Here is a 22,505-nt window from a genome sequence, read left to right as displayed (position 1 = left end):
ATGATGCACCCAATTCTAATCAACAAGTAAAATGTGCGAGTGAAAGCGCGTGCTTTCACGGAGAGCGCGCACACGGCGGAGACCAAACGCGAGGTCTCCATCACACGAAAGGGCGTAGGGGAATGGGAGGGGGGGGGAGGCAACGTTTGCTGCGGCACCAAATGTGTATCTCGCAACCGGGCGCAAGAGGAACTGGCGACTCAATCACTCACGCGAAAGGAGGAAAGCAGGAAGGCAGCGCGGGAGAGAGGGGGATGTGGCTTCTACACTGCGTACTTGTACTTTGCGCGGCTGCGGGCTGTCGCACACACCATACTTTGAAAGCGATCTCCACACGGCTTTGACCTTTGTATGCGCTGTGCTTTCGCCGCTCAATTTCCGTTGAAGCAATAGATCACACGAACCTTTGCTCGCTGTCGCCGCGCTTGCTCACGCGAGCGTTTTGACACTGGTTGTCTGCAGTCATTGAGTGCGATCTATTCATGTTTGCTTCTGCACGCTGACACCATGCTTGTTAATTCAGTTAGTTTATGCAGCCGATAAAACTACTATCCTTACTCCATATAGTGCTCTACTAATTTGCTATCACAACGGATGCTTTGCCTTTTGGGCAATAATGCGACTTTTTCATGCATCCGGTGGTCTCGCAATACTTCAGCGGTTTTCTTTTTTTTTGCTGGACGCAACAAAACGTCACCCCTCATCTTACTTTCGCAGTTTTATTTTTCTTGATGGACGCAATGAAAAGTCGCCCCTCGCGTTACAATCACGGTCGCGTTACAATCGAGTAAATATGGTAAATAGCTGCTTGAGGAAACTCTGAGCATATGTCAAGTTTTAAATGAACATTGCTATGGCAGTGGAGCTAAGGAAAAACAGAATAACAATTTAAAAGCTGACTGACCCACTGAAATTAAATTTTCAAAAGAATATTAAGAATAACTGATGATGTCGTCACCATTTTGTGTATTTTTAAGTGGATGGCAGTTTTTTTGTTTTTTTAGCTTGTACCAGCATGTATTACTGTGGTTGAGCTGTGGGTTTTACATCGTGTTAAACTGGAAGGCATGTGAACAAGCAGTGTCTGCTTGTACATGCCACTTTCACATCACGCTTGTCTCATGAAATTGGAAGTATTTAGCCTTTGCTGCTCAAAATAATTGTAGCATTTATCCCACGCCAAGCCACCTATGCACTGACAGCCAGTGCCTGTCATGCTGCTCTCAAGTGCTGTGAAAGTAGGCTGCTTCTATTTGCAGTGACAGTCACTTTGATGCAGCCCTAAAGTATACACGTGATTGGTATACATCCACATTAACTAAACAAACACGTACAAATTAACAAATGAAATTTCATTTTGAAGGCGACCTGCTTGGATGTGCTGGCTGCACAGCTCAGATCCCTTTATTCTGCAGTGTTTCTCGTCCTTCGCAGAGGAATGGCACAGCATTTCTTGTCCGATGATGCTGTTCCCTCATTCTTGAGCACTGCACTTTCTTGGCATTCCACGTTGCGTTCAGTGTTTGGCATGCTATGGCACAAAGGTAAAATGAGTGGAAGGAGCACACAGAAGGCGTTTAAGGGCAAAAAAATTACGAGCAAGTTGTTCGACCAGCTGATGCCTGTGAATGGCGATGGGCAGCCTGGTGGACCTTGTCTCTGGGTAATCTGGGTGGGCTTGAGATCAACACTGCTTGCCATCGGGTGTACTAGTCAGTGCTAGAATGCATAAACTCACTTGCTGCATCTTCCTGCCTAAAAGTAATGTTGACCTTATTTCTTTTAGGATCCCTGCTATGTTGTCTCAGTGGCTATGGCATTGGGCTCCATGAGGCCATCGGTTTGATTCCCAGCCGCTGTGGCTGCATTCCGATGGGAGCGTAATGCCAAAAATACTCGTGTACCGTTCTTTGGGTGCACGTTAGAGTCCCCGGCGGTCAAAATAAATTTGGAGCACCCCACTAAAGTGTCCCTCATTACCCACTGTGCAGTTAGGGCACATTAATTTCACAATTTATTTTATTTTTCTTACAGGAGACCAAATTTAATTTCTGTCATAAAGCTCTGCAGTAAAATTTCTATTATAATTCAGTATTCCTTTAAATAAACACATTAGGTTTCACGAAGTAGCCTTGCAGTGTAACATTTAATAAATGCACTACATGCAGGCATCATTGAGCATTCCAAAGTCCACATCTCATAGTGTGCCACTGTGCCATGCAATATACCTTGTGACCATGCTTCTGCTGTACACTTGACTATCCCAGAACCTTTCGTCTGAACTGCTGTCTTTTCTGCTTGACCAACTTGTAACTATGCCAAATGATGCCTGTACAATTAAATTCCAATCCATGTGGGAAGCTGTAGCAGCTTAGTCCTCTTCTAGTATTTTGCTTTTTGATCCATCACACAGAAGTGTGCCAAAGAAAATAATTCTTTATCCCCACTTTATGCTGTTGATTTCTGATTTGCTTCTTTGTGTCGGTTTGATTCTTCATTTAAGGTTGATATTTGGAGCATGGGAGTGCTGCTGTATGCACTGCTATGTGGATGCCTTCCCTTTGATGATGAGAATGTAGCTGTCCTGTACAGGAAAATTCAGGTAAGCTACAGTTTGCTAGACATTTCACTCTTCATTTTTATAGTGTGTTACATGTCTCTGGGTGTACAAGAGTGAAGTCAGTATTTAAGATTGTTCTGGTTTCTGAATAAAGTTTGATTATTTTAAAGTTTGAGATGCATATTTAAACTTATAATGGTTTTGCACTTGGCAGCACCTTAGGCTCCCATTTGATTTTTCATTGGGCTTTCATTGTTACTTATTTCTGCTGAGCACATGCCTCACTAATACGTGTTCTACTATAGTCTTGCTTAGTGCCATTTATTTGAATACCACACTTCGTCGTTCCAGTTTCAAAAAAAAAAAATGTTTTTGCTTTGCACTGTATACTTACCTGTGTTTTAAGGTATGTTCGTTAAAGAAATAATTGCTCAGATGCAATGCTAACAATTTGAAGCAAAAGTGCGTTTTTATATGCTAATTTTACGAAGTCACATTTCATTGCTGTTTTCTTGCTGTTGCAATGAGTTGCACTATGTATTTTCAGCTGGGTGAATATGACTGTCCCTTGTGGCTGTCTGATAGCAGTGTGGAGCTACTGTCTGAAATGATGACCGTGGTCCCTGAGAAGCGCATTGCTATCACTCAGCTACTTAATCACCCATGGCTGGTCAAAGGGTATGGATCCCCAGTTAATCCCAAGAGCACTTACCTGGTGAGGATCGAAGTTGTTTTCTTCTCCACTTTTGTTGTCTATGTGTTTGCCATTGAAGTGAGAGTGCTGATATTCACTGGAAGCAAACAGTAATCTAAACAAGTGGTTTTTCAAACATGCTATATAGTAGTTTCAATTGCCCCGTTCGGGTTTTTGTGCTTTATATGCAGTCGAACACCTTTATAACGAAGTGCTTGGGACCTCTGAAAGTCCTTCGTTATACAGGTCACTTCGTAGTAAAGGTCGCACACTGTAGCTCACGTTTGAGCAGGCTAAGCACATTCAACAAAAGAAACCTTGAATAATTCACGTTATTTAACATGAGTTCAAGGGAGATTTTGTGTCAAAAAAAGTCAATTTTTTGTGCACACTTTGACAGAATGTGCAACGGCAGCCAACCTCTTACTGCACCGCGGTTCATAGTAGAGCACTGCACGGGCCCGGGCTGACCCGAAAGCCCGGCCCGCCGTCGGAAGCGTTTTTTGGCGGGCTTGGGCATGATGCTTGCGGGCCCTTGCCCGACTCGGGCCCACTCATTAAAGGACCTAAGTCAGGCCTTCGAGCACACGCGAGCGTTATGCATTGCATGGTTCAAGGCATTGCGATTGCAATATTACCACTCTCAACACTACTCTATTATCCAATATTATATTAGTGGTGTCTCATTCTACTTGTGTGTTTATTTTATTCTGTATGGACCTGAATTCGCCTGTTTATATATATATATATCCGCTTGCTAAATGACCTCAAACGGCCAAATTGTACGATCAAGGTACATGCAAACCAGCGGAAAAATAACAGCATAGGCGATGGGCCAGATCACTTACGTTCCCATGGGAGAAATAAAGATTTAAGTCTTTTCCTGCTTATACACTGCACCTGATTAGACCTCGAGAAGGTGAGGCTGACACATGCGGTACAATCTGTAAGTAAAAAAAGAATTTTCTTACTTCTAGGCCGGGCCTGGTCATGCACACGTGGACCCTGGCTAAGCTCCGTAATAAACGTTAGGGCCCTGTATGGGCTCGGGCTTCATAAAGCGAGCCTAGGCCGGGCCCGGGCTGAAAAATCGGGCCTGTGCAGGGCTCTAGTTCACAGCATGTTCCGCGGCAAAACGCTGGAGCTATGGAAAGTAAAGCTGCAGGTTGTTGAATCCTGCTGGTTCATTTACAGTATCTTCATCACTGTTGCCTTCATTGACATTCGCGTCCTTTCTGCCCTAGCTGGCTTTGAAGACTTCTACCGTCATTTACAATCACATTATCATGTCATCAGCCGCCACACCCGCTGATGTGCTGAAAGAAGCAGTGTATAAGTTGAGTGATTCCTGCAGCAGTGCAGCAGAACTACTGACATTGGCACACTTTTCAATTGCGTCGCTAGTGCTGCCGTTAGTGCTAGCACAGATTGCACCTTGGTGACGTCTGTAGAGGGCAGTGGTGGCACTGCTATGTGGCTTTCACTCTAAGCAGCGAATGAGCCATCAGGGGCGCCTTAATTTCTTTGTTCTACAGGAGAATTCATTGTAGTGGTCTTCGTTATTAGAGGCATTCATAATATACATATGAAAAATGGGAATTTGGCTGTGGCTTAATCAGTCCTTCGTTATGGAGGGAATTTTACTGTAGAGGTGTTCGACTGTACATCATTTGCAGTCTATTATAAATTAGAAAAATGTTTAAAGTCAAAAACAAGAATGCTCTCGTCAGGCTTAGTTAAAGGCAGCCAAGTTACAAAGTTTGTTCAATGTCAGCACTATATCTGGTTTTTGATATGGTCTCAGTCAGTGTGGAGAACAGAGCTTTACGGAGTTAGGTCATTGCAAATGGTAACAGGAGTTGGAATGGCTCTTTCATACAGTGTAGTTTGCTGTGAACCAGTGTTGCGGAATGGGCGCCCCCATTTTATTCCAATTCCATTCTGGGGAATTAGAACTTGACGCAATTCCATTCCTATATTCCAACCTCAATGTAGGAAAGACATCTTGATAGTTTTATCGAGTTACCGATGAACGCACCATAAAGCTGATGTCATCAGAGGCGTTAAGAACTGCAAAAATATGGAAAACACGTTACCAAGGTCGACGGAAAGTAGCTTGGTGACATACCTCATAGAGTACAACCACCCCACTAATTTTCATAGGGGCAGTTCTCCCGCTACCTATAGTATATGCATGGTCAGCATGTTTTAACGACTTGTAATGTTTAAATATTGTTTAAGCTTAAATGTGTTAATTCTAGAATGACGACATAGCATATCTTTATGCTGAGAAAATTAGTGTTCATAGAAACCTTATATTATGGCGTCGTCAAGAGCAGCCTTTTAAAGAACAGGCACAGAGCTGCACCCAGCGATGAAGGCCGACGTTATCTTCGGCTGGCTTGCCAGCACTTTCTCTTGTTGCGTGTACTCACGTTCGAGCTTCCTTTTTAGGTGCCGTATCAAATTAGATGAAACTTCGACTACAGCATGTAAAGTTTCAGAGCAAAGCTTGCAGCGTGCAACTTGTTTGTTTTCAATGTGCCATGTTGGCGGACTTACTGCATGCGTGAGCCGCTGGGTGCAGAAGCCAGTGTGGCAGTGCGTTATGGAAGTGTTTTTTATTTGCAATAGAAGGCTGGAAAGGGAGGGTGGGGGTGGTAGCACAGAAAGCCGAGGAGGATGCTTCGAAACATTGTCTAGCATTCACAGTATGAGCAAACTACTAAATGAACCGTTAGGCTTCTCTAGCCGCCAACAGGGGCCAGCGCGGCGGCCGTGCCACCCGCACCTCCCCTCCCTGCTCCCCCCACCCCTTTCCCCACCCTAGAACAGGGCGAACGTGGGTTTTTCTCAGCGCGAATCGTCGTGTTGGGGCTCGGGGAGGCGCCGCCGTGGCTGCAGTTATGTGGGCTCTCCTGCTTCGGCTAGCTTGCTGAACCAATGCTTTCAAAAGTTTATTCTCTCTCTCTCTGTATGGAGGGAGAGGGCGCACAGTTCATCGTGTACGACTGTGTGCGGCGCTGACCTGCAGACCTTTGTAGACAGAGTTTCAGGCAAAGGTGTCTGTTGTCTGGGGCGGAGGGGGGGGGGGGGGGAGGAGTACGAAGTGAGAGGGTGCGCAAACTGGTATGCGAAAGCTTGCAGTGAACACAAGCATCGCGCCAGCGTCAATACGCATCACAACTTAGAGACGCGCTTTTTCGAATATGCATCCGGGTCGCTGATGGCGACAGAAAAAAAAACCAAGAAGTGAAGGGGGGGAGACAGCAGGCAAGGTGGAGGGGGGGCGAAGGCGCTGCCGAGATAATATAGAAACGCAAGGCGTAAGGAGGGCAGTATACCGCCGCCGTAGTTCCGCACGACGGATACCAACAGCATAGAGCTGCGGTTATGTGAAGAATCGAGACAAACTTCGGAGCAACTCAGTGTATCAGGACAGAATTGTGGTAAGCACATTGCTTCTAAATGTGCCGTACTTGTAATCGGCAAAGCTATTTAAAAAAAAACTGCTTTATTGTTAAATTCGAGGCTCTGACTTACTAATGTTTGAATGTGGGCTGGTTGGTTCTTCGGCACATTTTGACAAAAAACAGAGCATAGAAGGAAAAACGCTCTATTTTCAGAAAAACACGTAATTGTAATTCCATTCCCATTCCATTCCGGGGTCGCGAAAATGTGGAATGATTCCGGAGTCATTCTAATTCTGGAATGGTAACTCTGCAACACTGCTGTGAACAAATCCTCGCCCAAGAAACAGCGATTGGCACTTCTGAGAGCACTTGACATTGAAGCAATATGTGCTATATTTCTTTGCACTAGACATTATTACCTGCAGCGTGCAAGCATGGACAGGGACAGGACCTCTCCCATTAGTGCCGCTCTGTTTCATCACATAAAAAGCCAATGGCATATCTATGTACCATATTTTTCCGTGTATAACCCGCATACCCTATGACAACATCGCGGAAAAAAAAAAATGTGTATAACCCGCGAAAATAACTGCATAGAACACTCAAACATTTGCAAACAGTCTCCATTCATGGATGCACGACTCATCTATTTCGTATCTTCGTGCAGCTGCTCTGCGCCCCCGCCCCCTCTTTGGCGGTGCTGATAGCTGGATTCACGCAACAGACGTGATCACGGACTAAGCAGTTGCGTCTCATGTGACGTGAAAAAGACCACTTCGCACCTAACATTCACATGACAGTGGATGACAGCGCAGCACATCGTGATGCGAGTTTTAGTTTGCTGACGCTGCATGCACTATTTACTAACCATTAAATGCAAAATGGTGACCCGTAAAAAGGAGATGAATGTGTGACAATGAAGGAGGGGTGAAGGAAGCTTCAACACGCAGGGGTGGGGAGCCGGTGGGGCTCCCTATAATGATATGAAACTGGATGGCGGAGAACCTTGCCTTGAGGTGTGACTTCACGGCAGTGCGCGCCACACTGCCGTGAAGCCACACCTTAAGGCGAAATTCGCATATAAGGTGCAACCTGACTTTACTGTTAAATTACAAATATTTTTCGTGCGGGTACAGTCACTAGATATGTTGCTTGCTCCATCGACAGACACTTTTCATTGGCACATCTATAGAGTTCTTCCCTCAGATCCTCCCGAGCTCTTTCGAGTTTCGTTGGGGTATCCATGGAATACAGCTTGAGAAATATTGCCGCTTAAAAGAAGCTGTTGCAATTTGTTTGCTTCTGCTCTCATGTTATCTGCAGTTAGAAGCAAATGGTGGCTCACCAAAAGTGAACGGCATTTAGGAAGTGTAAGTGACAGGTGCAATCAATAAATTCCCAATATTTGAGAAAAGCTGTTGCTATAAGCAAAATGCCCTGTGTGCCTAACGTGGTAAGGTCAACGGTGGTCGAACAGGACATGTTTCAGGCTAGAGCCAACGTTTTAACAAGAGGACTGGCCTTTGTCAGGGTTAAAGTGGTAATAGTGTTATGCAAAGGTAGATGACACTGTTACTCTGTGGTTGAAACATAAAACGGCCAGAACTTTGTCAGCTGTGATGCTACGTTATTCAAGGAAGGGGCTTGAATAAGTACCATGAAACGTATTGTCTCCTGGCTGTGGTAGCTACACTCCTGTGCAGTTAAATGTGAAAATGCCTTTGTACAGATATCTCGGCAGTTCTACTTTGGCGACGGTTGTGTATTATGCGGCCGCTTGGGCCCTATCTTGAAAGCAATCTGCGATGGGGACAGAGCGCGCTGAGTGCTGATAGCTTCATGTGCGCTGTGTTCTTGCCGTTTAGTTTGCGTTGAAGCGAGAGGCCGCACAAACTTCAATTCGCGCGCTGCTGCTGCCATGCTTTCTCACTCCAGCATTTTGACCGCGAGTGCACGGTCATCGAGTGAGCTGTGTTCATGTTTGCTTGTGCGCGCGTGAAACCATGCTTGTTAATTTAGTTGGTAAGAGAATGTTGTTAAGTTTACACGGCTGATAGAACTACTATTATTACTTTGTATAGCTGTCTGGCAATTTGCTATCACAATTAATGATTCACCTTTCGGCTGAAAGTGCGACTTTTTTTAGATGATGCTGCATCGAGTTCTTGCTGTGTGCTGTATTTGTAGCGCTTGCTTCTGATCTCCTAGTAGAGGCACTCACCCTTTGTCTTCCGGCCCATAAGTGTGCAATTGAGAAATTTTATTAGGAGGATAGCCAAAAGGTGTCTTTTGCAAACATGTCTTTTACATCAAGCTCTCACCTGCCACTCTGTTTGAGTTGTAGAGATAGGGGAATAAAAGAAAGATGACGAACATGGAGGCAGTGATACAAGATGGTTTACTCAAACCTGGCTGTTAGAGCCTGCCAGGACCGGTATCATGCAAAAAGTGATGCTGCTCTCAGCACTAGCAAGTACACTGTGTGTTTGGCCAGGTCCCACCATCAGTTTCCAGTAAGGGACAGCTGTCAAGGCACATTAAGGACGCTGGGAGGACTGAGGGCGGCCCACTGCTTTGGCTTTCCTCATGTTCCTGCTGTATCATGTGCTGCGTGGTAGTTCAGGCTTTTGTGAAGTTAACGTAGCTGCTGTGCTCTCTGTGTCGAGTAGTAAAGGGATAAGGAATAAACTCTGTAGGGATGAACAGCTAGTGTACTTCACACTTGCTTTACACTAAACCACACAGGTAATGTTTATATTGTGCCCTATTTTAATTTTCTTGCAACAGAGTTTCCGTTCCCCCTCACATATTTTTTCAGGCTTGTTGTGCAATGGCTATGATGATGAAAAACATACGCAGCTTTCCTTGAAATCGTGCTATGCCAGCTTCTGCCGCCCCTAAACAACTGTGGCATTTTTTTTTACACATTTCAAGTAAACATACGCAATGTGTACAGAATGCCGTGACAATCGTATCTTTGACGACCATGACTGCGCTGCGCTGCACGGGGACGCCACAAATTAAAAAAGCAATCCAGTGCTCCTCTCCTGGCTTTTCTGGTGCCTCTGCGCGCATCTTGATGTCAACAGGGTGTTCCAGGTGTTGTCAATTGCTCTCAATTGGTCAACCTACATGAACTTAGGCCTTCTGATTTGTCTGCTAGTGCACGCCTCTTTGCAGTTGATGCAGTCTCACGCCTAGTGTTCCTTGTTGTGTTGCTTGCTTATCGTGTGCACACACGTTGCATGTTTTGGTTGCAGTGTGACATAACTCATATTTCAAGTATACATTTACAAAAGTAAAAATAAAGAAACAGAATGCACGTCCTTTTTTTTTGCACCGACGCTTAGCTTCCGTTTTCCTCGGAGGTGCCGGTGATGTACACCCTGCAAACAGCAATGGCACGTCTCTATGAAACATGGCAGTATGGTATCATGTTGAGGGTCTGGCAAAACGCCAGTGGGTAGCGGGGTGTCCTTCGTCTGTTTGCTTTCACTTTCTCATTTATCTTTGTGCGGTGGGTTGTCGGGCCTCTAACAACATATTGTAAAGAAAGTGGGCAGTGATTGCATGTGGGTCCATCGCAGCACTGCTTTATAGGAGCACGGGCCGATGTGGGAGCAACAGCTGGTAGTCGAAAAAAGTGTATTCATGGTAACAGGAAGTGGACGGTGGTCTGAAACAAGAGAAGAAAAAGCATGAATGTGACATTGGTAACGACGTGGTGTCTATGTACCATTTAGAACAGTACACAGCGAGGAGAGACCTGAATGAGAGGGAGAAACGTGTGGAAGCCGTATTCTCGATCATCAAACACCTGTAACTCTGCTATTGCGGCATAATTTAAAAAAATTCTTGTAGCTGCATGTTCATTGTAGACTTTACACAACTGCCACTATATAAATACTTTCTACTTCGGGGTGGTGTAGGGGCCCTGATCAAAGTAGCTTGTCTGCCACAATTCTGGGCTGTGACTTTATTGATCGATGTGATGTGGCTATGGTGTTGGGCTGCTGAGCACGAGGTCGTGGGATCGAATCTCGGCCAGCCGCATTTCGATGGGGGCGAAATGCGAAAACACCCGTGTACTTAGATTTAGGTGCACGTTACAGAACCCCAGATGGTCCAAATTTCCGGAGTCCTCCACTACGGCGTGCCTCATAATCGGATTGTGGTTTTGGTGCGTAAAACCGCATAATTTTTTTTTGATCGATGTGATTTAATACCACAAATCTACATCATTGCTTTGAGTAATCCTGTTTCAAAGGGCTCCAGATTAATTTTGACCTCCCATCGCATCGAAACAATGATGCACATATGACCATACTTACGGTACCAAAAGGGCCCAGCACTAAAGCAGATACAGATCAGTTCATCTGCCAGGAGATGAAGCACAAAATGAAAAGCGTTTGTTCCTGGAACTCCCAAATAGCACCTGGTTTCAAGGCATTGTAAATTTTCGAACACAGGGCCCATCATGTGAAGATAGCAGCGACCATTCGAGATTGTTTGTGCCGCTCTGCATCTGTGACAGAATTTGTCACGAGGTTTAACATAGGCTTTAAAATGGGTTCCTAGAAAGATGGGTACTTAATCTTAATTTACTAGCTGGTGTGTAAATTATGCTGTGGAATTCAAAAGCTGATTGTAGTAGACAGGTGCAACCATTTCACACATGTAAATTACACACGTAATAACAAAACTTTGGCCCAAGTTACCCGTTCTCGTTCATGTGTGCAATTTCAGTGCCAATGTTTTCTATTCTTTTCCATCTTGTTTCCAGTTGTCTGTCCTTGATGAAGAAGTGGTTACAGAGTTGGCAGTCAGCTGTGGTCGCTCCAAGAGTTCTGTTGCTATGGAGCTTTCTCAGGTTTGTAGTCCTGCACCTGACAAGTTGGAGATGTGTGCTATGTTGCTGAACATGCAACCAAGGAAAATGAAATATTTTAATGCGTAATTTTAAATACTGGTTGCAAGTGGTCTGGATGGTGCTGACTGTTCTGACACATAGCCAGCCTTTGTAAAGGGACATTAAAACAAAATATTAAGTCGAGCTAGATTGAAAGACTAGGCGTCTGTAATAATGAATTTGTCATATCCAACGAGAACAGAACCTTTATAAGCGAGAAAATGAAGAAAATGCAAAATCGGAGTGGTGCCAGCTCTTGTCGACTGTGGTACTTCTCTCATGTGACGGCTTAGCGGTGTCGGCAATCTGGGTGGCTGGCGCCACTGGCAAGCCAGGAGACTGAGACGAGATGAGTACAAACGAGGAGCGAGCCGCAGAAGACAAGAGCGCCTGCACTGAGCGCAACGAGAGAGCGAGTGGGGAGGCAAGTGGGAGGCAATATGTTTGTCTAGGGCGAACCGAGGTGGGCGGTTCAAGGAATGCTGCTGATGTGAGTTGAGAGAGCAATGGCTGATTTAGCGAAAGTGAGTAGGTGACGTGAAGATTATGTCATATCCTCACTTTTGGCACAGGCGATTCAAATTGAAGAGCAACATCAGGACTTTTGGTGGCAATTTTCTACACATCAAAGTCCTATATTGGTGCGCAAAAAATGGACTACTTGACAGACAAGCTATCAATTTAACTCAATATTTTTCTTCAGTGTCTCTTAAAAGTGGCCTGTGAACTATGGTATACTCAAAACCAATATTTATTTTATGACTGTCAAACACTGTTATGCTCTTCATTGCATGTAGGAGCAATCCATTAAATGCATATGTATGCTCATCTAGCATCTCATCCTGAGTTTTGAACAATACTGGTTAGTTTGTTGTAGCAGGGATTGCCTTCATGGCACAAGAGGCAAGGTCTGTGTACAAACTTCATGCAGAAGCTGCACTGCTGCTGTTCTGGTGACAACTTAGTTTCAAGTTTTAAAGAATAATTACTAGGGGTCTGCGAATATTCAAAAAGTTTTAATATTATCGAATAGTATATTTTATTATTCGATTCGAAAAATTGATATTCGAAAATGTTCGAATATTTGGTTGGATACGAATATTCGAATCAAATCGAATATATTGCTGGCTGTGCGGGAAAAAACACGGTTCTTAGCATTTGGTTCTATCTAATCTAAGAATATTGGGGCGATTTTGTGCTGAATTTCGTGATGATTTCGTGCTGCTAGCAAAATTTTCCCTGTAAAGTACATTTAGCCACTAAACGTTTTAACTGTGCGGGAAAGCCAGCATCTCAGTAGCAAGGAGCGCGGGTTTGCGGACACCGAGGGTGTGCCTTTTTTTTTAACGTGATAGCCTTAAGTGCCTCATGTCGCAGAAAATTCGGCGGCCGCGGCCGAGAAAATCATCCCGGGCCACGCATCCCCAACAACACAGGCCTTCCGCGCGCAGAGGCGTTAATGAACTAATTGAATTTCTGAAAGTAAAATGCGTCAGTAAATTCGTGAAGTACGACTCACAGACAACCTACAGACATGATAGCGTCGGATTGCAATTTCAATATGCAAGAAAAACAGAATTCTGTTACGCAGAAACTCAAACACGAACCCCTTTTCCAGCTGCCGCTTAAGGTCTCTAAAAGTAGGACCGGCGCGGCCCGCTCGGTTCCTTCAAACACCACCAAAAGAATAAACTGAAAGCTCGCCTTCGTGCATAGCGTTGCCACCAGTATTTCCCGGTAAACATTACGGTTACATGAGCTGCAGTTGCCGGGAAGCGTGAAAAGCAGTCGGGGATCTTTGATGCTATCGCGTTCCACTCTTAATAAAGGTGAAACTTAGGCGTCCTCCCAAATTTTTATGATTTATTTATTTTTTGCAGTGCCACCCCAATTTTGAGCTTATGGATTGACAGCAAGTGCGATGAGTGACAACTGGCACAGAGTCGGATGTCTCCGTGTTTACGGGCATTTGATGCGGTATAATATGGCACAGGTTGGCGAGGACAGCTAGTGGGAATTGCTAAATTTTCCATGTTAACTATATCCAAGTACAAATGTTTTAGTATAACGGCTTACTAGTCTTGTTTTTTTTTAACATTGACAATGTAATTACAGTGTTCCAACATAACAAGTTAACCAAACTTGCTAATAAATGTATGTACATATCATTATTCGATATTCGAAGCTAAGTATTTATATTCGATTCATATTCAAAAATTTTGATATTTGCACACCCCTAATAATTACCCTTAAACGTCTGTCAAACAATTTTCGTCAAGCCTTACAAGAGTGGCTTATACATGGAGGATTTCCTTGAAATAAATCTTTCCCAGAAAATTTTATATCAGCATGCTATATCAAGAGATATAGTGGGCAAATAATGTGCAACCTCCTTGACATGAAAAATGTAGATATATTCATGTCATTCATGACACTTCTCTGAGAATGTTATGAACAGCATGGCTCATCCCTGTGTGGAGATACCCGATCGACCTCTGTGTTGAGCCATGTGCAACCTCTCTATTTTTTTCTACCATTCTTTTATCCATCCTTTCATGTAATTCTCTTTAGTTTATATGTATGTGTATGTCTTTGTGTAGATGTGTATATCTATAGTTTGTGTATTGGGTCAGTGCCATTAAAATGCTGTCACTGTCTTTTAATTTGTTTTGCTCCACGCATTGCATTTTTTGTGTGTTTATTATGCTTTTTTTGCTGCTACTTACAGCATTCAATTTGGACTGCAGTGCACAACACTAAAGGCACCAAGCTGTTTGTGGTCACATATTCAATAAGTTAATTAAATATTACATTTCTTTGAGTCGGCAGCCTCTCCTCTCAACATGTATATTCTATGCAGCTGTGGTTACATTCCGTGTACTAGGCACTATATTGACTATTTGTTGTCCCAGTCACAAGTTGAACTGTTCCTCAGGTTTTATAATTAAATACGTTAGGTAGTGGGCGGTTTCTCCTGTGATTTGTCTATTATGGACAGAAAAGCAGAACTATTTTCTCAGTGTTCTTGTGCCTTAGCATGCAAAAGAAAAATCTTGAATGTGAATAGATCAACGCTTCGTTTCCATAGCTTGCATTCAATCGCTACAGCAAAAAGTACATACAGTGCATTCAACAACTAAATCTAGCTTTGACACTTCTGACACTAGTAAATTTACCGTTTGTAAATTTTCTCCTGTTTAATAGCCTGTACATCAACATGAAATAAAACGGTTGCTAACTCAACCTTGCATTCGTAATTTAAAAAAGTGAGAGTTGGAGGCTGGCGGCATATACTAATTATATTGGCTGTGCCAAGGAGTCAAGTTTTCTTGGAGCCTATGAAGTGAGAATCTATGAACAAAGGTGTCAAACAGAACCCAAACAAGCATTTTGGCTGGAACTGAACGTGAATCCAAACTGACATTCTTGGAACATATTTGAACACGAACTAAACTTGAACTGGGGGAGAAAAAATAAACAGTTGCTAGTTCAGAAAAAAGTAATGCTAACATATAGGCCAGCACATAATGCGTGGCTATTCTCATTCATATTAACCTAAACAAAATAACTATTTTCTCAGTTGGTGCACCCCACTAGCAGCTTTTTACAACTCCGAGTATGTATGCAAGGGAAGGATCAATGATGGAGTATGTACTGCTCACTACAGACGCCTCAGCCGAGTTGCTTGCAGTTTTCATGCACAGTTTAAGCAAAACCTAGATTTGCTTATGAGGCAGGCTCCATGTGCATGTTGTAGAGTGTCAGCAAGGAATGGATTTTGTCCTAAGAAGGCAAAGGCCAAATTTTGCCACGGTATTATTTTTACATCCTTTTATCTAAATTTTTCTTCAATCAAAGTGCTCAGCACTATGCCCAGAGTGATTGTGTTGTATGCTTATACTACATTGGTTTCTTAATATTGTGGTGCATTGGAAATGCGTTTTCTTGTAGGTTCGAGATTACACTCCACCTCAGTAATTTTCCACAGCACTGTAGGTGCTAGGAGGTGATCCAAGGCTGCATTGTTTTGCACTGCCTCTAACACTTATAAAAACCACTTATTGCTCATGGCAACAATGCATGCACTGACATACATAGTGATACAGGAATAAGTTTTTCTTGGAGCCTTAATTAGTATATGCCGCCAGCCTCCAACTCTCACTTTTTTAAATTACGAATGCAAGGTTGAGTTAGCAACCATTTTATTTCATGTTGATGTACAGGCTATTAAACAGGAGAAAATTTACAAACGGTAAATTTACCAGTGTCAGAAGTGTCAAAGCTAGATTTAGTTGTTGAATGTACTGTGTGTACTTTTTGCTGTAGCGATATGAACGCACCATTGAGCCTAGAAATTCTACCTCAAGTTACATTGCCTGCAATGTTGCTGAGCCTGTTTACATGTTCCAATGAAAGGCTTCTTGATTTTTTTCAGTGGAGGTACGACTACATGACTGCCACTTACCTGCTGCTCGTCCTGAAGAAAAGTCAGGGCAAGGTTTTGAGGCTTGCATTTCCAGACTCCTACCCCAAGCAAAGGGTATGATAGTACTACTACCATTGCTCTGCTGAGAATGCTTGTTTTTACTGCGAAATCCGGGTAATATACAGTCAAACCTTGATATAGTGAAGTACTACAATGGACTCTTGAAAAACGAAACTTGCTTAAATGGAAATTCCAGATAAAGATAATGAGCTTCCTAACTTTGCCTGGCTTCCCACAGGCACAATGTTAACAAACTTCATTCAAACATGAAGCTTCTTGTGAATTCCAGTTAAGCGGAAGTGGAACGAAAGCTACCACTTACCTTGTCAGCCGTTATAGAGTGGAATCTCGTTGATACGATTCTGTATAATACATTTTTTGGGATAATACGTTGGATGATACAATTTTTGGATGATAGGTTTTATTTTCCGGTTCCTATGAAAATCATATCAACAAGATTCCACTGTACTCCGTATGAAACAGAAGTAGTCTGTCAACCATGTTGAATGGTGATGCTGAGCAGTCGGGTAAACTGAATCCGTCAGGCATTTGTGCTGCTAGGGCATCAGCAGCTGCTCTGCGGCATTCACATTATCTAGTGCTCGCATTTCTTTGGGCTTAGGCTAGAAGTGATTTCTGAGAAGGCTGACAGTACTGCTGAAATTGAAGGACTTTACACTCGGGTGCCACTACAGCTTCCTTCAAGCCACAGGAATAAGAGTGGTACCCTTGCTCGAATCTGAGGATCAAGAGTACTGCTTGTCACCTGCTGTGAGGAGATGGTTTAAAATACAATTGCAAAAGTTCGTGGCGGAGACCATGATTCTAGTGATGACAGGTGTCACTGTTCTATACTCCATCTCGCAAGCTGGTTGCAGCACTGTGGAAGGTACACGAATTATTAGCCAATAGGAAGGCCGAATGTCCCTGAAGATTTGCTCATCCACGCTGCATCGTCTGCTCAGCGTCTCCTTGCCATCCAGTTACATGCTCCCTGATTGGTGTATTGACTTAAGAAATGTTTTGACGCCGTAACCATAAGCTGCGTTTACATGCATGCGACAGCAGGGCTTCACTTTACCTGTCCCCGCAGGGGCGTCTGCGTCAGCAGGCGTTTGGTGTGTTGCGACACCACGGACCTGAGCACATGGGGGTTGAACCCTCCCGCGCTTAACCATGCGTGGCTTAGCTGTGTCTGAGGAAAAGGGGATCTTGGGGGTTGAGCCAATGCTGAGTGCTTGGACCTTTATGGCCCCTTGGCAGAGGCAACACACCCCTTTGGCCTCTGCTTCCTGTAGACGGCTCCCTCGGGCTGACCCACCCGGGGGAAATTGGTAGTTGCCTTTTCCTGTCTCTCTCCCTCCAACCTTCGTCTTTCTCTCTGACTTTCAATCTTTCCTGTCCTCTCTTTATTTTCCTTTCACTTCCAACTTTGCGAAAGCAAGGTTAACCTTGTGCATTATATCCTGCCTTGGGTATTTGTATTTGGTTATAGTGGTGGCGTACAGTTGGCGTTTGCAGGACCTGTCCCTTCCAGTTTCTGCAGCATCCCCTTGTTGCGCTTGTTGCGCTCCATGGTGGGTGGCTGACGCCACTGCCGAAACACATTCCACATATATGGATAGCTCCTTTCCGGCACTTGCTGATCGCCGCCCGAAATGGGGGCGCACCGAAGAAGTATTTCAATTTTTTGGTCACAAGACAGAAATTGTTCCGCGCTTTCACGTAATTCATAGTGAGAAGCCAGACAAGAGCGTAAGAGCTGCATCACCTTTTCTTGTTGCGAAATGCTTGACCGAAACCATAGGACCAGGCTACAAGGCTACAAAGTTCGCTAGTGAAGATCTCCTTCTGGAACTCCGCAACAAAAAACAACATGAAAAGTTACATACCTTAGTGTCTTTTGGCGAAATACTGATAACAGTGACCCCAGACCGCACGATGAACACCACTCGTGGTGTTGTCTCGGATGATGATCTAATGGACATAAACGAAGCTGAACTTCTGGAAGGCTGGAAAGATGAAAATGTGGTCTATGTAAAACGAATTAAGATGGGGCGAGATGGCAAAGAGATCCAAACGAAACACATTATTCTAACATTCGCTACAAGTGTTCTGCCCGAGACCATAGAGGGCCCTACATTCCGAATCCTCTCCGTTGCTTTAAGTGTCAAAGATTTGGCCACAGTTCGCAGAACTGTCGTGGCCGCCTCACTTGTGCGAAATGTGCACACGAACATCCATCCGAATCCTGTGAAAACAAACTGCAATTGTCAACTGCGATGGTGAGCATGCCGCCTACTCGTGGTCCTGCCTGTCGTGGAAGAAACAGAAGGAAATAGTCACAGTAAAAGTCAAAGAAAACATTTCATTTAAGGAGGCACGAAGGCGGGTGACCTGCCTGTATAAAACCAGCTTTGCCGATGTGGCGTGTCAGGGGGCAGCGTCGCAGCGGCTTCCGGATGCTGTCCGGCCCACGCGTAGTGAGTCGGCGGTGAAGCCATCTGCCCCCTCGGCGGCTGTAGCTAGCGCTGCTCCGCCATCTCAGAAGAGGCCATCGACCTCCAGGCTGGTGGCCTCCAGGGTCTTGTCCCTCGAGACGAGGCCTTCACTGCGAACAAACCGCTCTCAAGAGCAGGTGTCCAGCGTGCCGCAGGAGCCGATGGACACATCTCCTAGCCAGACGGCGCAGCCAGCGCCTAAGGAGCGGCGAGAATCTCTCGACCTCTCCAGACACGAAAAACACCGCATCACAGCGCCCGGAAAGGGCCCTGTGAAGTAACTCGTCTTTCTCAAACACACAGCACAAAAACCACATTCAACATGGATACACAAATATTACAGTGGAATGTCCGAGGACTCCTCCACAACCTCGATGGCATTAAAGAACTCCTACATAAGTATAATCCAAAGGTGCTGTGTGTTCAAGAAATGCACCTGAAACATACGCAAACAAATTTCTTCCGAAAATATGCTATTTTTCGTAAAGACCGCTATGACACTGTTGTGTCATCCGGTGGTGTGGCTATCATAGTCGACAGAGGTGTTGCCTGCCGAGAACTAAAACTCCATACGTCCCTAAAGGCAGTTGCTGTCCGTGCGGTGTTCAATAAACTAGTTACTGTTAGCTCTACAGTATAGACCACTTATAACGTAACCGCTTATAGTGCAGCACCGGATATAGTGCGGTGTTTTCAGACTCCCGTTAATTTTCCCATAGCACTCCATGTATACACATATCGCTTATAGTGCAGTTGCGGGAAACGAAATACCGGTTACAGTGCGGCTGCCTGGGAGTACGGAAGTCAGCAGAGACGGCGAACGCTCCCCTCAAACTGGCGCCCCAAGGATTGCTCGAGGAAGAAAGAGAGACGAAGTGGAGGAGAAGGGCACGTGGTGCGAACGAACAGCCAGTGAGGCTGAAACCAAAAACTTGAGTGTGAGTCGTGAAATATCATAGCGAGCGAGTTCCACGAAACTGCCAACACCGGCCAATGCTGGCTTCACGATAACGGCAGTAAACGAAACTTCAGGGAGCGGGCGGCGTCGGCATGGCACGGCGCCCTTCAGCGCACGCGGAGACCGTGGAATGTAAGGGAGGAGAGTGGCAGGGAAGCGGATTTATTTCACCTCGGCAACTCCGCCGCTTCGGTGGCTCCCCTTGCCCTCCCCTCGTAACTCCCTCACTTTCGACTGTCACCGTGCGCGCCCGCCGCCGTGCAGGCGCCGCCGCTCCAGCTGGCCTGGCGCCAGCGCCCCGAAGTTTCGTTTTCTGCCGTTATCGGGAAGCGGGCGTTAGCCGGAGTTTCGTTGGCCGACCTGGGACAGCACCGCTGCTTCCCTCTGCGCCGTAGCCGCAGCGTGCAAGGTCAGCACGTGACTAGAAAGTAGAGGAAGCATAAAGAAGGGTTCACTGCCATTTTCTACGCGTGGCTACGGTAGCGTGGCTGAGATGTTGGCACGTACACGCATCTTCCGGCGCAACGCAGAATCGGCGACCTTGCCATTGGAGAGAGGGTGAAATTTCCACCGCGTTTTTTTTTTCTTTTTTTTTTTTTGTTCATGCGAGACATTGAGGGGTCTCTCCCAAGCTTTTACTCTATATGGCGGTGCCGGAGCAATGCCGGTCGGAGGCGCCGCCGCGTGAATTATTTTGAATTAACAAGATTCAACTGTAAATTGAATGCAAACGTTCTAGCCACATTCCTCGACTGTCGCATACGCGTGGCGGCTCGGTGCACATGTTTTGCATATGTGCGGGCCTTGAAAATTGTTGCTTTGGTTAAAGTGCGGATATTTGCGACTCTGGCGATTTACGTTATAAGCTACACTGTATATACATACCTCCGAATTATCAACTCCAGAAAACCGAATTTCAAAACTACATTGACGAACTTCCGGAGCCACACATAGTTGTCGGAGATTTAAACGCGCATAACACTTTGTGGGGAGACAGCCGTTGCGACGGAAGAGGGCGTTTAATAGAAAATTTTCTTTTTTCCTCGCATGCATGTCTACTTAATAAGAAGGAGCCAACGTATTATAGCATTGTGCACAAAACCTACTCCTCAATAGACTTGAGCATAGTATCCAGCACACTAATGCCATACCTTGTTTGGAACGTTATTAGGAACCCCTACGGAAGTGCCCACTTCCCAATACTTATAAACGTCACCAAACAGGCTGAATGCTTTCCATATGTTCTCCAATGGAAGGTTGAATCAGCAAACTGGGCACTTTTCGGAGAAACCACATATTTAGCTCAGGATGACATTGCTGGTTTTAACATAGACGATGCTGTGGCTTACCTGACAGGTTTCATAGCAGAGGCTGCCACAAAATCCATCCAACAAACTAACGGGCTAGCCAAAACACGTCGAATTCCATGGTGGAACGAGGAATCCAGAAAGGCGCGGAAAAAACAAAACAAGGCTTGGGGATTGCTTCGTGACTCTCCAACTGCTGAAAATCTTGTCAATTTCAAACAGGCAAAGTCTCAAGGCTGGAGAATATGTAGACGTGCTAAAAGAGAGAGCTGGGACAAGTACTTTTGCAGTATAAATTCCTGCACGGACGAGAGAAAAGTGTGGAACCGAGTAAACACATTAAAAGGACGTCACACAAAATCACTCCCCTTGGTAAACACAGAAGGTGATAGCCTGGAAGATCAGGCCGACTTCCTGGGTGAAAATTTTGAACACATCTCCAGTGTGTCACACTGCACAGAACACTTCTTGAAGTTCAAAGAACGCGCAGAGCGACAGCCCCTCGAACGCAAATGTGCACCTAATGAGACATACAATCGACCATTTTCTCTTGCTGAACTCAAGTCATCTCTCAACCGTTGCAACAACTCTGCACCAGGTGCCGATCATATCATGTACGAAATGATTAAGCACCTGCACCCTGAAGCCCTAAAAATACTATTAAGTCTTTTCAATGCCATGGGCTGCTGGTTACATTCCATCTTCGTGGAAGGAAAGTGTGATCCTTCCTATACATAAACAAGGCAAGGACCCATCTTTAGCCAGTAGTTATAGGCAATAGCATTGACAAGCTGTATTTGTAAATTATTCGAAAAAATTATAAACCGGCGCTTGATCTGTGTGCTTGAAAGCGGCAATATCCTAGACCCCTTCCAATGTGGTTTCAGGGAAGGTATGTCCACAACAGACCAGCTTGTTCGCATTGAGTCTTACATTAGAGATGCTTTTATACATAAGCAGTTTTGTCTCTCAGTATTTCTGGACCTCGAAAAAGCTTACGATACATGGCACTACGGAATTCTAGAACCTAGATCTTTTGGTGATGGGTGTCCTTGGCAACATCCTAAACACAATCGAAAGTTATCTAATCGCACATTCCGCATAAGAGTGGGTAAAGCTCTGTCTAGGCCCTTCACTCAAGAGACCAGTGTACCTTAAGGGAGCGTGCTTAGTTGCACGTTATGTATTGTAAAAATGAACTGCCTTCATACAGTCATTCCACGCACAATGTTTTATTCTGTTTATGTCGACTATGTGCAAATAGCCTTTAAGTCATGTAATATTGCAATCTGCGAACGACAAGTGCAGCTGGGGATAAACAGATTGTCCAAATGGACATAGAGTCGAATCAGTGGTCGCTTCATCTGCAGCGGTCATACAACAGTTTCACATATTTTATGAAAGTGCAAGCGAACATTGAACATCCTTCTTATTCAACTATAAATGACGTGACCGCTGCCACACTCTTCCATAATCGACCGGCAGCTAGAAAGCCGTTCTCTTTGCATGTGAGGAACCTCAATGAGGAAATGGATGTTCCACTGCTTGATCATCGTCCTATGGCTCCAGTGAAACTGTTACCGCCGTGGCAGTGGCAACTCATAGAATGCGATACATCGTTTGTAGAGGTCACTAAACACGTGCCAGAAGCACACATTAAAATGCATTTCTTAGAAC

General features: G+C 44.8%; 1 protein-coding gene across 1 annotated transcript in view; it reads left to right on the top strand.

The window, feature by feature from the left end:
- The window catches only part of LOC119438181 (maternal embryonic leucine zipper kinase), a 123,751-nt gene that overhangs the window by 8,570 nt on the left and 92,676 nt on the right, over nt 1-22,505 (top strand). The window contains exons 7-10 of the mRNA XM_037704768.2: nt 2,504-2,602; nt 3,108-3,275; nt 11,451-11,537; nt 16,012-16,116. Coding sequence (XP_037560696.1) covers nt 2,504-2,602; nt 3,108-3,275; nt 11,451-11,537; nt 16,012-16,116 — 459 coding nt within the window. The remainder of the gene's footprint in view (nt 1-2,503; nt 2,603-3,107; nt 3,276-11,450; nt 11,538-16,011; nt 16,117-22,505) is intronic.

This window comes from Dermacentor silvarum, chromosome 1, assembly GCF_013339745.2.
Source record: "Dermacentor silvarum isolate Dsil-2018 chromosome 1, BIME_Dsil_1.4, whole genome shotgun sequence".
Lineage (NCBI taxonomy): Eukaryota > Metazoa > Arthropoda > Arachnida > Ixodida > Ixodidae > Dermacentor > Dermacentor silvarum.
The sequence above is the reverse complement of the archived record's forward strand: the minus strand, read 5'-3'. Positions and strand labels throughout refer to the sequence as shown.